This window comes from Pseudophryne corroboree, chromosome 8 (assembly GCF_028390025.1).
Source record: "Pseudophryne corroboree isolate aPseCor3 chromosome 8, aPseCor3.hap2, whole genome shotgun sequence".
Taxonomy (NCBI): domain Eukaryota; kingdom Metazoa; phylum Chordata; class Amphibia; order Anura; family Myobatrachidae; genus Pseudophryne; species Pseudophryne corroboree.
In genome coordinates, this window is record NC_086451.1 from 300869790 (window position 1) to 300882892 (window position 13103).

Below are 13103 nucleotides of genomic sequence, written 5' to 3' on the forward strand. Positions count from 1 at the left end.
ACATACCTCTCCAGTTAGGTTGAGTGGTCTGTACCCTTGTTCTCAACACTTCCTTTAAACCATCCATTAATACAGAAACCGCTACCTCTCTATACTCTACAATGTGAGGTGCAATTGTCTGTGCATAACATACAATACCGTACTTACCTGTGGACACGACCTCACCTGACCCTCCGTAAGGGGGCTTTACTACTGCCTTTACCGATTGGGCCGTGCCCACCTGGGTGTCTCGTATGATGGCTGCTGGAGAAAGTGCCCACATCGTGCTGGGCTCACTTTCTTGCTTGTAATCCTGAGGGAAGTTTAACATGGGGTGCAACTTGCACGGGTTAGAATTTGTACATTTATCAGTTTTACTTCTATCGTTATTAACACATTTATTACGCTTACTATTATCATCATTAATACATTTATTAAGTGCACTATTATCATCATATCCCAGTATGCCATTCTCTGTAGCCATTGTTTCTCCAGTTGCCATCAGTTTCATGCTAAGGTGGGAACCAGCTGCTTGAGCTAATCCCCTTTGTATCTCACCTTCCTGTTGCCATAACTGTAAATAATCATAATGTCTAATCCGTTGCTTGCCGGATTTTATCAGACATATCCTTCTCCTTAAATTTTGCAAAACCTCAGGATTAAAACTGCCTACCCTAGGGAACTTCTCCCCATCGTTCACAGTCATACGTTCCCACTGATTGCATAAAACCTCGGCGTGTGATCCATATTTTTCACACATTATGTACTTCGCCGACCCTACTGGCCGCGGCATTATATCAACCAGAACCTTGGTTGATCGTCCCTTACTTGAGCCACTGGCCCCCATTCTTTGCAGGTATTGCCTTCTCAGCGAATTCCTACAAAAACCACGTTCTCAGAGGTAAGGCAACGGTAAAAGTTCAACGAGTGCTTTCACCCACTCTCGCCCACGTCGACCAATACGCCCACACACTGCCTCAGCGCTGGCGTACTCAACCCAGGGCCCCTATGTAACCTCTATTTACTGGGGCATGTGGGAGTATGCTACCCTTCCCAGTAAATATCAGTTGCTGGAGAATTCCTGAGTGATCAGCGAACCTCCCTTAAAATAAAAAAACCTACACAAATCACGTCAAAGTGTACAAATAGCGTTTATGATCCTGCAAAGCGTACGCAAATTGCGTAATGGGTATCAAGGTAACCAACTAATGCATACAATTACATGCGGTACAGTCGCACTGCGTATAAGTAACTATTACTTATCCGCTGAACGACCAGCGGAATCGGTTGTTTAGGCTGCGAAACCTTCAGCCGGAGCGTCTTCTCAAAACGGGCCTATATGGGTACTGCGCCAACCCCCGGGGCTGCGCTCACTACCTCTGACCTTTCTTAAGTCAGGGTCTTCAGAGCTTCGTTACTTACCTTAAACGGATTTCTGACTCTCGCGGACCTTTTGGTCTGCTGTACTACAAATTGCTCCTTTTACCTTATACACTGTTAACGTGAGATGGCCTTCTCCCACGCCACCACGTGTTCACTTCACGGGTGTCCTTCGACGAGATCTCGATTTCCGGGGTTCACACAAAAACCTTTATTTGCATACACACGCTCTTTCACTTCATATACACTTTGATTTTTCTGTACAGAAAATTTCTTTCATTCAGGTAACACAGGCTAATCCCAGAGGTAATGCAACGAGAGAAGGATCTTTTTAAACTAAAATTTTGGAAACTGAACAAATTTGTGCTATTATCTCATGGCTTCCGTATCGCCTATTAAAACAATGCTATCGTGTGATTTGTATTTAGTGGGCGTATCTGTACGCACGTTGCGTAATGTACGCCACGTGCGTAGGCCTTTGCGTTGCGTACGCTGTCTCGCACTCGGTCAGAGACACGTGTACACAGGCCGGATACGTCCGCAATAACACAAATACCACGCTTCTATAAATGCAAACGATATTTAACTCTAATCGTTTACCAAGCACCACACAGTATCTCCTGTATAACCTTTATAACTGGGTCAGGCTGCGTGCGTGTTTTACAATTACTCCCTTAAGTATTAATCTTACTTTTAACTAAATAGCAACAAATTTTCTCAGCACGTGATCAATGCTAATGGCAAACAGAAAGGTAGATATGTGGAAATACACAAATGAAAATACAGGTGTGTGCGTGTGTTGCGTGTGCAATTTGCACCAATACAGAAATTAAAACAGATTTAAAAGACAATAGCTTAACGTTCTTACCTTTCGGATCCGGATCCCACCAGCATCCCTACATACCAAGCGGAGCAGACGCTTATCTAATCAGCACTACCGTATCCCCGACCACCGAACGGCTAACAGGGGATACTACCTTCCCGCCCTTTGCTGATGGATAAAGTCTGCCTTGTCCCGCTAGGCTGTGGATATGAGGAGGCCCGGACGATGCCCCCAATTGATAATGTCAAATATTACCTTTAAACGTAAGCTATATACTTATTACGGACTAAGTACGCAATTGGCGCAGTGAGTACCGTAAGGGTACGCACATAGCATAGCAGACGCTAGGCCGTGGGCGCGATGCACGAGCGACACGTACGCTCACGGACTCACGCTCCGTATCGAGCACGCTATAGGCGTCCCAAGTACCGTAATGCTACGCTATTGGCGTAGCGGACGCTGCGCCGTGCGAGTGAGACACGAGCGGCGCAGACGCTCACAGAATGACACACAGTAAACCTTGTTAACAACACACAGTAAGGGTATGCTTATACTCTAAACCTTAGCAATGTAATACTACAATGATGTAACGCTTATTAACCTTGATAATATGAAAGCTGTTTGAGCGATTGAGACGCTAAGAAAACCCTTTACAGCAACTAGTGAAAACACAAGACCTGGTTTGGATTTAAAAACCACTCCGGCTCTAACACCTTCGTGGATGATTCTTTAGAGTAAAAAGGGGAAAACAGTACAGCTTATACACTACAAAACTAACATCAAAATCTAAACAGAATAACAAGGAATAATATGAACAATAGCATACGATCACAAACACGAGCAAACAGAATGAGAATAAATGGCAAACACTAAGGATAACAAAATGGCTACAACATGGCTACAGAGAACAATACATACGTGGGAATGATTCGCAAGCGCGTCCTGGATCCAGCCCTCAGCATTCAATGAGAAAGCCTTTCAGAGAGAGTGAGTGACTGGCCCAGCAATGGTGGTCCTTATATACACAGCATACAGTAACACTACAATGGTCCCTATAATCTCATTGTTCATTGGACACAGGAATGTGTCTCTGCATTATAACAAAAGGTCATAGGTGGGTTCGAACAGGTGGGCTGTGTCTTTCTCCAACTGCTCAGGTGGGAGGTATCCTCAGGATTCCCGCCGCATGGATAATGAACAGCAAATACAGTAAATGTCTATAAACTACTTTTGTACATAACTATACGCAGGAGCGAGCAATCTCTTCCTAACCAACACCGAAACGTTACCATTAAAATACTCTACAGCTGGATACTAGACACCACCGTTCAACCTTTATCTGACCCTTCCTATCATGCAAAGAGGAATCTCTCTGTCCAAGAACCGTTTAAACTAAACATACTTGCTGACATTGTTAAGGGGAATATTATCTATAAAACACACTATATGGGTTAAATATGTTGCGATCGAGTCACTCGCTAGACGCTTACAAACTCCGCCGTAAATACACATCTCCATGCGCAGGAGACGTTGGAGCGTCCCTTACGCAATCTGAGGGGATGCGTATGCACGGGGGAGTGGGTGCACGAGCAGCGGGCATGTGCATTGGGGTTAGTACAAGGCATGTGAATCAAGATATTTTTCGACTTTGACAGTTCTTAGACTCAGATTTATCAAATCTCTTAGTCAACTTAGTCACATTTGCGTTTAAAACACTTAACAAATTGACCCAATCATCCGTCGGCGGTGCCGACACTGTCACTCTCGCAGAACCGTCTGTCCCCACACCAGCCTCCTCCTCGGAACAGCATTCAGCCTTAGAAATGCTGATACACACACGTACCGACAGCCACAACCACACTGGGGCTATAGGAGACAGACCCACAATAAAGCCTGCCAGAGAGACACAGAGAGAGTTCTGCCAGCTCACACCCAGCGCCTATCCCGGCACTGAAGTCAATATCAAGACTGCCCAGACCTGCTAGCGCTTTGTACATATATAATAAATCACCAATCACTAGTGCCTCCCCCCCCCCCATTTTGCCCCCTGTTACTTGCACAGCAGTGTGGAGGTCAGGGCCAGCGTCTCTGCAGCCTTCTGTGAAGAGAAAAATGGCGCTGGTCAGAGCTGTGCGGTCTAAGACCCGCCCACTACATGGCGCACTTCGGTCCCGCTCAAAAAATCTTTATACTGGCGGGGGTCCCTTAACAAGTGCCTGGGCATTGTTATATCCTATGCCAGTGCTGTTTGAGGTCCCCCATGCTGCCCAGGGCGCCCCCCCTGCACCCTGCAGTGCCGTGATCAGTGTGGGAGCATGGCGTGCAGCGCGGTACCTCAAACGCCATCTTCTGCCGTCACTGAAGTCTTCTGATCTTCTCATACTCACCCGGCTTCAATCTTCTGGCTCTGGGTGGGAGGTGGTGGTGGTGGTGGTGGGGGTGACGGCGCGGCTCCGGGAACAAGCAGCTAGGCGTACCAAGTGATCGAACCCTCTGGAGCTAATGGTGTCCAGTAGCCTAAGTATAAGAAGCAGAGCCCTTGAACTCTTAAGAAGTAGGTCTGCTTCTCTCCCCTCAGTCCCACGAAGCAGGGAGCCTGTAGCCAGCAGGTCTCCCTGAAAATAATAAACCTAATATAAAGTCTTTTCCCTGAGAAACTCTGGAGAGCTCCTCAGTGTGCATCCAGTCTCGCTGGGCACAGAATCTAACTGGAGTCTGGAGGAGAGGCATAGAGGGAGGAGCCAGTTCACACCCATTCAAAGTCTTATAGTGTGCCCATGTCTCCTGCGGAACCCGTCTATACCCCATGGTTCTTGAAGCATCCCCAGCATCCTCTAGGATGTATGAGAAATCTCTGTATTAACAGCATCAATTAATTATTAAGATGAATCACAATTAAAGTTTCTTCCTATCATTCCACATTGTTACAGAACTTTCTTATACGAAGGAACCTATATGAAAACATATAGAGTAGGACTACTAATATTGACCTTTTGTTACAGAAGACAAACATGTCACTGCTGCATTATAACATAAGTATCTTGCTTAGTGATATAGGACGATATTTACTTTTACTTATCCACTATTAGAACCCCTCTGCTAAAGGGCCTTAGCCTTGAGATTACTGTAGTTTCTTCTTCCACAGAGGTGAAAAATCTTAGGCCTCCTATAAACGGGCTTCAGTTGACTTGTGCAACTCAAAGCTTGTTATACCCCTTTCAGACATGCTCTAAATTCCCGGGATTTTGCACATGAACGCGCAACAACCTGGGAATTTGGTATGTCTGAAAGGCACCGACCCGGGAACATGATCTGGGTCGCCAACCCTGCAATTGACCAGGGTTTTTCCCAGGACTCAAGTCCCGGGAAGACAACCCGGCTTAGGTCTGAAAGGTGCGATCCGGGAATTTGCTCCCAGGTCGCACCTGATTGGCGGGGCTGCCTGGAAGAGGCCGGAGTGAAGAGGGGGCGTGCGCCGCCTGCTGTAGTCCGTGCTGCTGTGAGTAGTTGAAGCAGCCGGCGCAGCCAAAAAACAGGCCTGTTGGAGTGACTGAGTGAGAGAGTGTGTGTGTGTATATATGAATTTGGCATGCATGTGTATATATTACATGTATGTGAGTTTGAGTGTGACATGTGTATGTGTAAGACGTGTGTAAATGTACGAGTGTGACGTCTGTGTGTGTGTATATAAGACATGTGACATTAGAGTAGCCTGGTCTGAGCTGGTTGCCAGGGCAGACCAGACTTATGTCTGAAGGGGGTCAACCCGGGAATTTCCCAGGTCTCAGGTTTAGTGTGAAAGGGGGTCCCAGCAAAAACCCGGGATTTTTCAGAGGTGAAAATCCCGGGTCTGAAGCAGGGAAATTCCCGGGTCCTATGTCTGAAAGGGGTATTAGATGTATTTTGATATGAACAGTCTCCCCAAAAACGAATGTAAGCAAATCGACCTGTACACATACACTTACAGACATGAATTATCTTTATGTAAGATTTGACACGCATTGAAAAGCTTTAAGGCTTGATAGAATACAGTGGTTTTCTGTATTTTACATTACGCTGCAAGGAAGCGTTGGGAAGTGTTAATGAATGAGCGTTTAACACAAGGATGAAGTGCAAAAATCTGTGTACACTTTAACAAACAGTGACTTTTAACACCATTGCGTACTATCCCATAAGCTAGATACACGCTTATGAAATAAGTATACATAAACAGGCCGATCAGCCGATGTTGATCAGACTAATAATTACATGTGTATATGCTGCAGCTTCAGACGATATTCATACATAACATATTCCAACATATTCAAACACTCCTGCATCGATGGGATTGGGAGGTTGGGATTTTTAGTCCTGCTTGAAAATTGTAATGCCTGACCTCATGATCCCCTTGGAGAAAACACAATGGAGCAATACCTCAGTCTGTACAGGGTGCACACTGATCTGATAATCGCTCCGAGCATTTATCGGGTCTGCAGGGTGATCTGAAAAGTGTGTAAACAGCTAAATATTGTTATCTGTGAAAACTTGCTGCCTTGTTGGATATATCATGTGTGACATAATGTGATCATGCATGAAAAATGGATTGGTGAAAAATCCATGTGTTTGGCTATTAACCTGCAATTAATGTATTTGTAAAAACTACCAACTCATGTGGGGGCAGAATTGGTCATTGGTCTGCTGATGCAATTTCTGAACTCAATTGATTCGACTATGAGGATGATAATTACTTTAGTTTGATATCAGCCATGATAGGAGTTTGATTAGGACAGTCCAACTTGGTGATTATCGTATGGCATAATGTCTAATATTATCATAGAGTACGTTATTAGTACTAGGAAACAATGGCGGACATTTATGAAAACTTGTACATAGGAAAATTGTCAATTAGAGGATTTCTTTTATTTTCTAAACGGCAATTGTTTTCATACACTCCCCCAGTGTGTGATATTGCATACACAGGGTTATGATATACATGCATCTATTTGCAGTATAAAGTTAAACACACAGACCACAAGCTGGGTAGAGCAAGCAGTATATTGGGGAGGCACTCAATATCCCGGCTGGGATCCCGGCGTTCTGCATACCTGCGCCGGGATACCAACAACTATTGTCCCTCTTGGGGTGTCCACGGCACCCCTGGAGGGAGAATAAATAGTATGGCGCGCGTAGCGTGCCACCGTGCCGGCAGCGTGGCGAGCGCAGTGAGCCCGCAAGGGGCTCTTTTGCGCTCGCCCCACTGCCGGCATTCCAGCGGTCGGGATCCCTGTGCCGGTATGCTGGGCGCTGGGATCCCGAGTGCCGGTATATCGTAGTACACCCGTGTATATTGTCACAATCTAAGCACAGTGAAACGTTCTAAGCACCGTGAGTCTTTATTTTGGACTAGATACATAAATAGAGACACAAGTCAGTTTACATTTTCAAAAATATTCTTGAAAAGTTATTTACAGTATATTGCAAAGGTACTTATCACATATACAGGTTATAGGTTCTGCAGTATTTGTAATTCTCAAACGTCCTTTTTGTTTGTTTTTAACCTAAAGTTTTATTCACAGGTATTGCACTAAGTAACATTGTTCATTTGGCTACAACATAGCCATTCCACTACACTCATTGTTACATTCACATAATTTTCAAGCGCTCTAGTTCATTCATTTAAAAATTCTCAAACCACCAGATCAGGTTTTATGCAGGCAAAGATGTTTCATTAATTGTGATGTCATATTTCCAGTTTATTGGTACATGGTAAAAGAAACCTGCAAAGTTAAAATCGGCCTACACATAAAGTTTAGACAGTGCAGATAACTTTTTGCACACACTGGTCAGATTTCATGGATTTAAAAAAACAAAACTGCATATAAAAAGATTTAAAAAAAAGAATACTACTTTGGGGGAAGAACAATACGTGATATTTTGTTAACACAAAACTGAACGACAACATTGAAATCTATCCATTCTATATGAAATCAGGTTCTAGATTAATCAGGTTTTTCTGTCTTCATGCATAAAAAAAACCCCATAGAGGTGTGACTGTTACACAATATGGCAACGAAGTGTAGCCTTAACTCACATGAGGCTGCAGACATAATTTATGCAGCATAGTATGTCATAGAAGGGAACATATGCTGTGATTGTTGCTGTGAACATTACAGCATAAAGGGAAAGAAAGCAGATTGCCATTGCAAATTATTAATAATGTAAATTAGATTTTTACTGTTCTAATAAGTATGTCACAGTCTCCTATGACTTTCATTTCCATCATTATTCCATTATGATCTCAGCGTTTGCCCTTTCCTTCGGATAGAGCACTAGGCATTAATGCTAGAACTATCTGTATCATAGTAGTCACGCTGTTTTCCCTGGAAGTAATTCATATTTGCTGTCTTTTCCTTGTAAAACAAGATTACAAATATAATCACTATTCCAGTGTCCTAATAACCATCAGGCAGCACAAAGGTCACTGCCGCAACAACAGAACCTGTACAGTACCTCCCAACATGACCCTTCCAGGAGGGACAAATTGCTCTGTTCCTGGACTTCCCTCATAATATGCGTTTCGAACAGGGTGTTCAACACAAAGGTGTTTCAACACAGGTGAGGGCAATCTTAGATAAAGAGAGATGTCCAGGAACAGAGCAATTTGTCCCTCCTGGAATGGGTCATGTTGGGAGGTATGCTGTATAAAGCCTCGTACACATCAATCTGCTTCTCTGGAGTTTTTCACACCTCCTAAACATATGAAAAGCATACCACATATAGATGAAATAGGAGTTAATGCTGCATTTATCCCAAATCAAAGGTGTTTCATCACATATATATCATACCTCCCAACATGACCCTCTCCAGGAGGGACAGATTGCTCTGCTCCTGGACTTCCCTCTTAATCTATGATTGCCATCACCTGTGCTGAAACACCTTGCTAATCCATTAACCTGTTCAACACAGGTGAGGGCAATCATAAATTAAGAGGGAAGTCCAGAAACAGAACACTTTGTACCTAGTGGGGCGGGTCATGTTGGAGGGTCTGATATATATATATATATATATATATATATATATATATATTAACCATATCCAAAATAGACACACTACTGTTCTCTCTTTTTTTAATTAAAAAAACAGTTCATATTTTCCAGGTCTCCTCACAGAATCACTAGTGAGATAATTAGCTCCACCTGTGGATCTTCTAAAATGTTGTCAGTGAGTAATGAATACACCTGTGCACCTGGGAAACATGAACTGTTGCGGGTCCTTGAGAACTGAGTTTGGGAACCAATGCTTCTGGACTGAACATGGACACATCATTTCATGTCAGGAATGGCCGTCTGAAGGCCACACTATTACCCACATGTGTCCCGGAAATTTCCCGGGTGTAGCAGCCTGCAAATTTCCAAGTCTCAGCTCCATGACCCTGGTCGGGAGCAGGGTCAAGGACCTGGGACTTACTCCCAAGTTGTGTCCTTTCACACATGCAAAACTGGGTTGATGAGCTTTCAAGTGCATAATCCTGAGATTTAGCTGCATGTCTGAAAGGGGTATAATACCCCTTTTCCACTGACTACAAAAATCCCAGGTTTTTGCACGTGAATGTGCAGAACCCAGGATTTTGGTCAGTGTAAATGCAAGTACCCGGGACTTACTCCCGGGTCCATGACCCTGCTCCCGACCAGGATCAAGGAACTGAGACCCGGAAACTGCCAGGTCGATAGACTGACAATTTCTCGGATTGCAGTGGAAAAGGGGTATTACATGAAGGAAGAACAAATACTTCAGTGCGGTCACTGGTTTCTACTAAATTGCTAGGCCTTAATGACTTACGGATGTAAGCTGCAGGTCCTATTCTGCATTCCCACATTCTGTTTTACTCATCAACAGGTCACTTTTCTGCTACAGGAAATTTTGAGTTTCAGCTAATAAATCTTGAGTTGAGGGCACTAATTAGATGGCTGGTGCAGATGTACTTTTTTTTTGTCCCCGCAGGTAGTACTGATGTGGCACAATAGGGGATGTATGAGGAAAAGGAATTGGGAGGGGGCTGGGGTGTTAGCATATTTTGTACGGCAGAAGTCCCAGATATCAGTCTCCCGCTGTTCTGTTAGTTGAGGGAAGTGCAGATTACTGTAGCAAACATGCCAAAGTTCATTCTGAAAAACTTAAATTTAAAGGTGGACACTCCTTAAATGATGTGTTGCGCTCCTTATCAATAATGCAGTTTTACTGGTATTGAATATACAAATATTAATTGGCAGAACAGTTACCTCCTCAGAAATATATTGGATCAATATACAGTATACAGTACCTACATTGTGTTCTCTAGAAACTTGATTGTTAACCTGTGGTACAGAACCGTACAAAGGGCCTAATTCAGACCTGATCGCAACAGCATAAATTTTCTCTAATGGGCAAAACCATGTGCAGTGCAGGTGGGGCAGATATAACACGTGCAGAGAGAGTTAAGGTACATACATACTGTGAGATTTTGGCTATCTTCGATTATGACTATGTGATATTGGCTATGTGCGATTTTTGCTAAAAATCGATGTGCGATTTTGACTAAACTTTAGTACTAGATAGTCAAAATTGACTTGCGATACCGAGCATCGGTATCGCAAGCTGTGTACACACGGTGCGATATGTGCTAAATCTCCTTGCGAGTTTGACTATGATCGAAAAGATAAATCTCACCGTGTGTATGCACCTTTAGATTTGGGTGGGGTGTGTTCAAACAGAAATCTAAATTGCAATGTAAAAATAAAGCAGCCAGTATTTACCCTGCACAGAAACAAAATAACCCACCCAAATCTAACTCTCTCTGCACATGTTATATTTGCCCCCCATGCAGTGCACATAGGGGGTCATTCCGAGTTGTTCGCTCGCTAGCAGATTTTAGCAGCATTGCACACGCTAGGCCGCCGCCCTCTGGGAGTGTACCTTAGTTTAGCAGAATAGCGAACGAAAGATTAGCAGAATTGCGAATAGAAAATTCTTAGCAGTTTCTGAGTAGCTCCGGACCTACTCACAGATTGCGATCAGCTCAGCCCGTTTCGTTCCTGGTTTGACGTCACAAACACGCCCTGCGTTCGGCCAGCCACTCCCCCGTTTCTCCAGACACTCCTGCGTTTTATCCTGGCACGCCTGCGTTTTTCCGCACACTCCCAGAAAACGGCCAGTTTCCGCCCAGAAACACCCACTTCCTGTCAATCACACTCCGATCACTACAACGATGAAAATTCTTCGTTCGGACGTGAGTAAATTTACTAAGTTTTGTGTTAAAATACTTAGCGCATGCGCACTGCGTACCATGCGCATGCGCATTTTAGCCTTAATCGCTCCGTTGCGAAAATCGGCAACGAGCGATCAACTCGGAATGACCCCCATGGTTCTGCCCATTAGAGAAAGATTTTGCTTTTACGATCAGGTCTGAATTAGGCCCATCAATACCTTAGACAGATTCAAATGGTACTTCATTATGCTAAATATAGCAATTTAAATATTTCAGTCAATGGCTACTTTTAAAACATTTAAACATATAACAAGATTATCTTCTTATAAATAAAAATATACTTAGTTTGGGCAGGCAAACACCTTAGGGGATACCTCTGTTTATGCAAACAATTCAAGGGGACCTTTGTAAACATTTACCATCGCACGGGCATACATGTTTCACAAAGGATCAGATTGGCAGATGTAGAGATTTCCTCTCCTTCGCCCTCAGCTCTTTAGGGATGGGTTCCTGTCTGCAAAGTTTTTGTGTCTTAGAAACTTGCGCATCTCCTGCAATTCCCGTGGTCCCAGGCTCTGATCTACCCCCGGCATCAGCTGGTAGCTCAGTGGAGACACAATGTAACCGTTCTGATATAGGAAGAACCGTTTACAACATTCAAAAGTGCTGAACATCATGCCAAAGTAGGGAAAAACCTGTCAACATATAACAATTAGTGCATATTAAACAGTGGCATTTACATCTACAGAAAGTTTAATTCTCTAATTACTGTAGTACCATTTGAAAGTAGTTAATGTGTATGGACAATGCTAGTATTTGTATCTGGTATTATATTTCTCTTACGTCCTAGAGGATGCTGGGGACTCCGTAAGGACCATGGGGTATAGACGGGCTCCGCAGGAGACAGGGGCACTCTAAAGACTTTAGATGGGTGTACACTGGCTCCTCCCTCTATGCCCCTCCTCTAGACCTCAGTTAGATCCTGTGCCCAGAGGAGACTGGATGCACTGCAGCGGAGCTCTACTGAGTTTCTCTGAAAAAGATTTTTGTTAGATTTTTTATTTTCAGGGAGCACTGCTGGCAACAGGCTCCCTGCATCGTGGGACCGAGGGGCGAGAAGCAGACCTACTTAAATTATAGGCTCTGCTTCTTAGGCTACTGGACACCATTAGCTCCAGAGGGTTGGAACGCAGGTCTCATCCTCGCTGTTCGTCCCGGAGCCGCGCCGCCGTCCTCCTCAGATCCGGAAGATAGAAGCCGGGTGAGTATAAGAAGAAAGAAGACTTCAAAGGCGGCAAAAGACTTCAGATCTTCACTGAGATAACGCGCAGCGGTAATGCTGCGCGCCATTGCTCCCACATTCACACACACTGACGGCACTGTATGGGTGCAGGGCGCAGGGGGGGCGCCCTGGCAGCAAATATAAACCTCAAGGGACACTGGCTGACATATATATACTGCGGAGGCAGTATATTAAATAAACCCCCGCCAGTATAAAGAATTTGAGCGGGACAGAAGCCCGCCATTGAGGGGGCGGAGCTTGATCCTCCAGCACTAACCAGCGCCATTTTCTCCACAGCACGCTGCAGAGAAGCTGCTCCCCGGACTCTCCCCTGCTGAACACAAGTACAGAGGGCAAAAAGGAGGGGGGGGGGGCACATTTATTTGGCGCAGTGAGTGTATTACTGATATATAAAA

At 44.3% G+C, this 13103-nt stretch overlaps 1 protein-coding gene across 1 annotated transcript in view; it reads right to left on the reverse strand.

The window, feature by feature from the left end:
• Positions 1-7535: 7535 nt before the first annotated feature.
• Positions 7536-13103, reverse strand: part of SLC25A43 (solute carrier family 25 member 43) — a 165505-nt gene continuing 159937 nt past the window's right edge. The window contains exon 5 of the mRNA XM_063937347.1: positions 7536-12100. Within this exon, the coding sequence (XP_063793417.1) occupies positions 11894-12100 (207 nt within the window). The 3' untranslated portion in view covers positions 7536-11893. The remainder of the gene's footprint in view (positions 12101-13103) is intronic.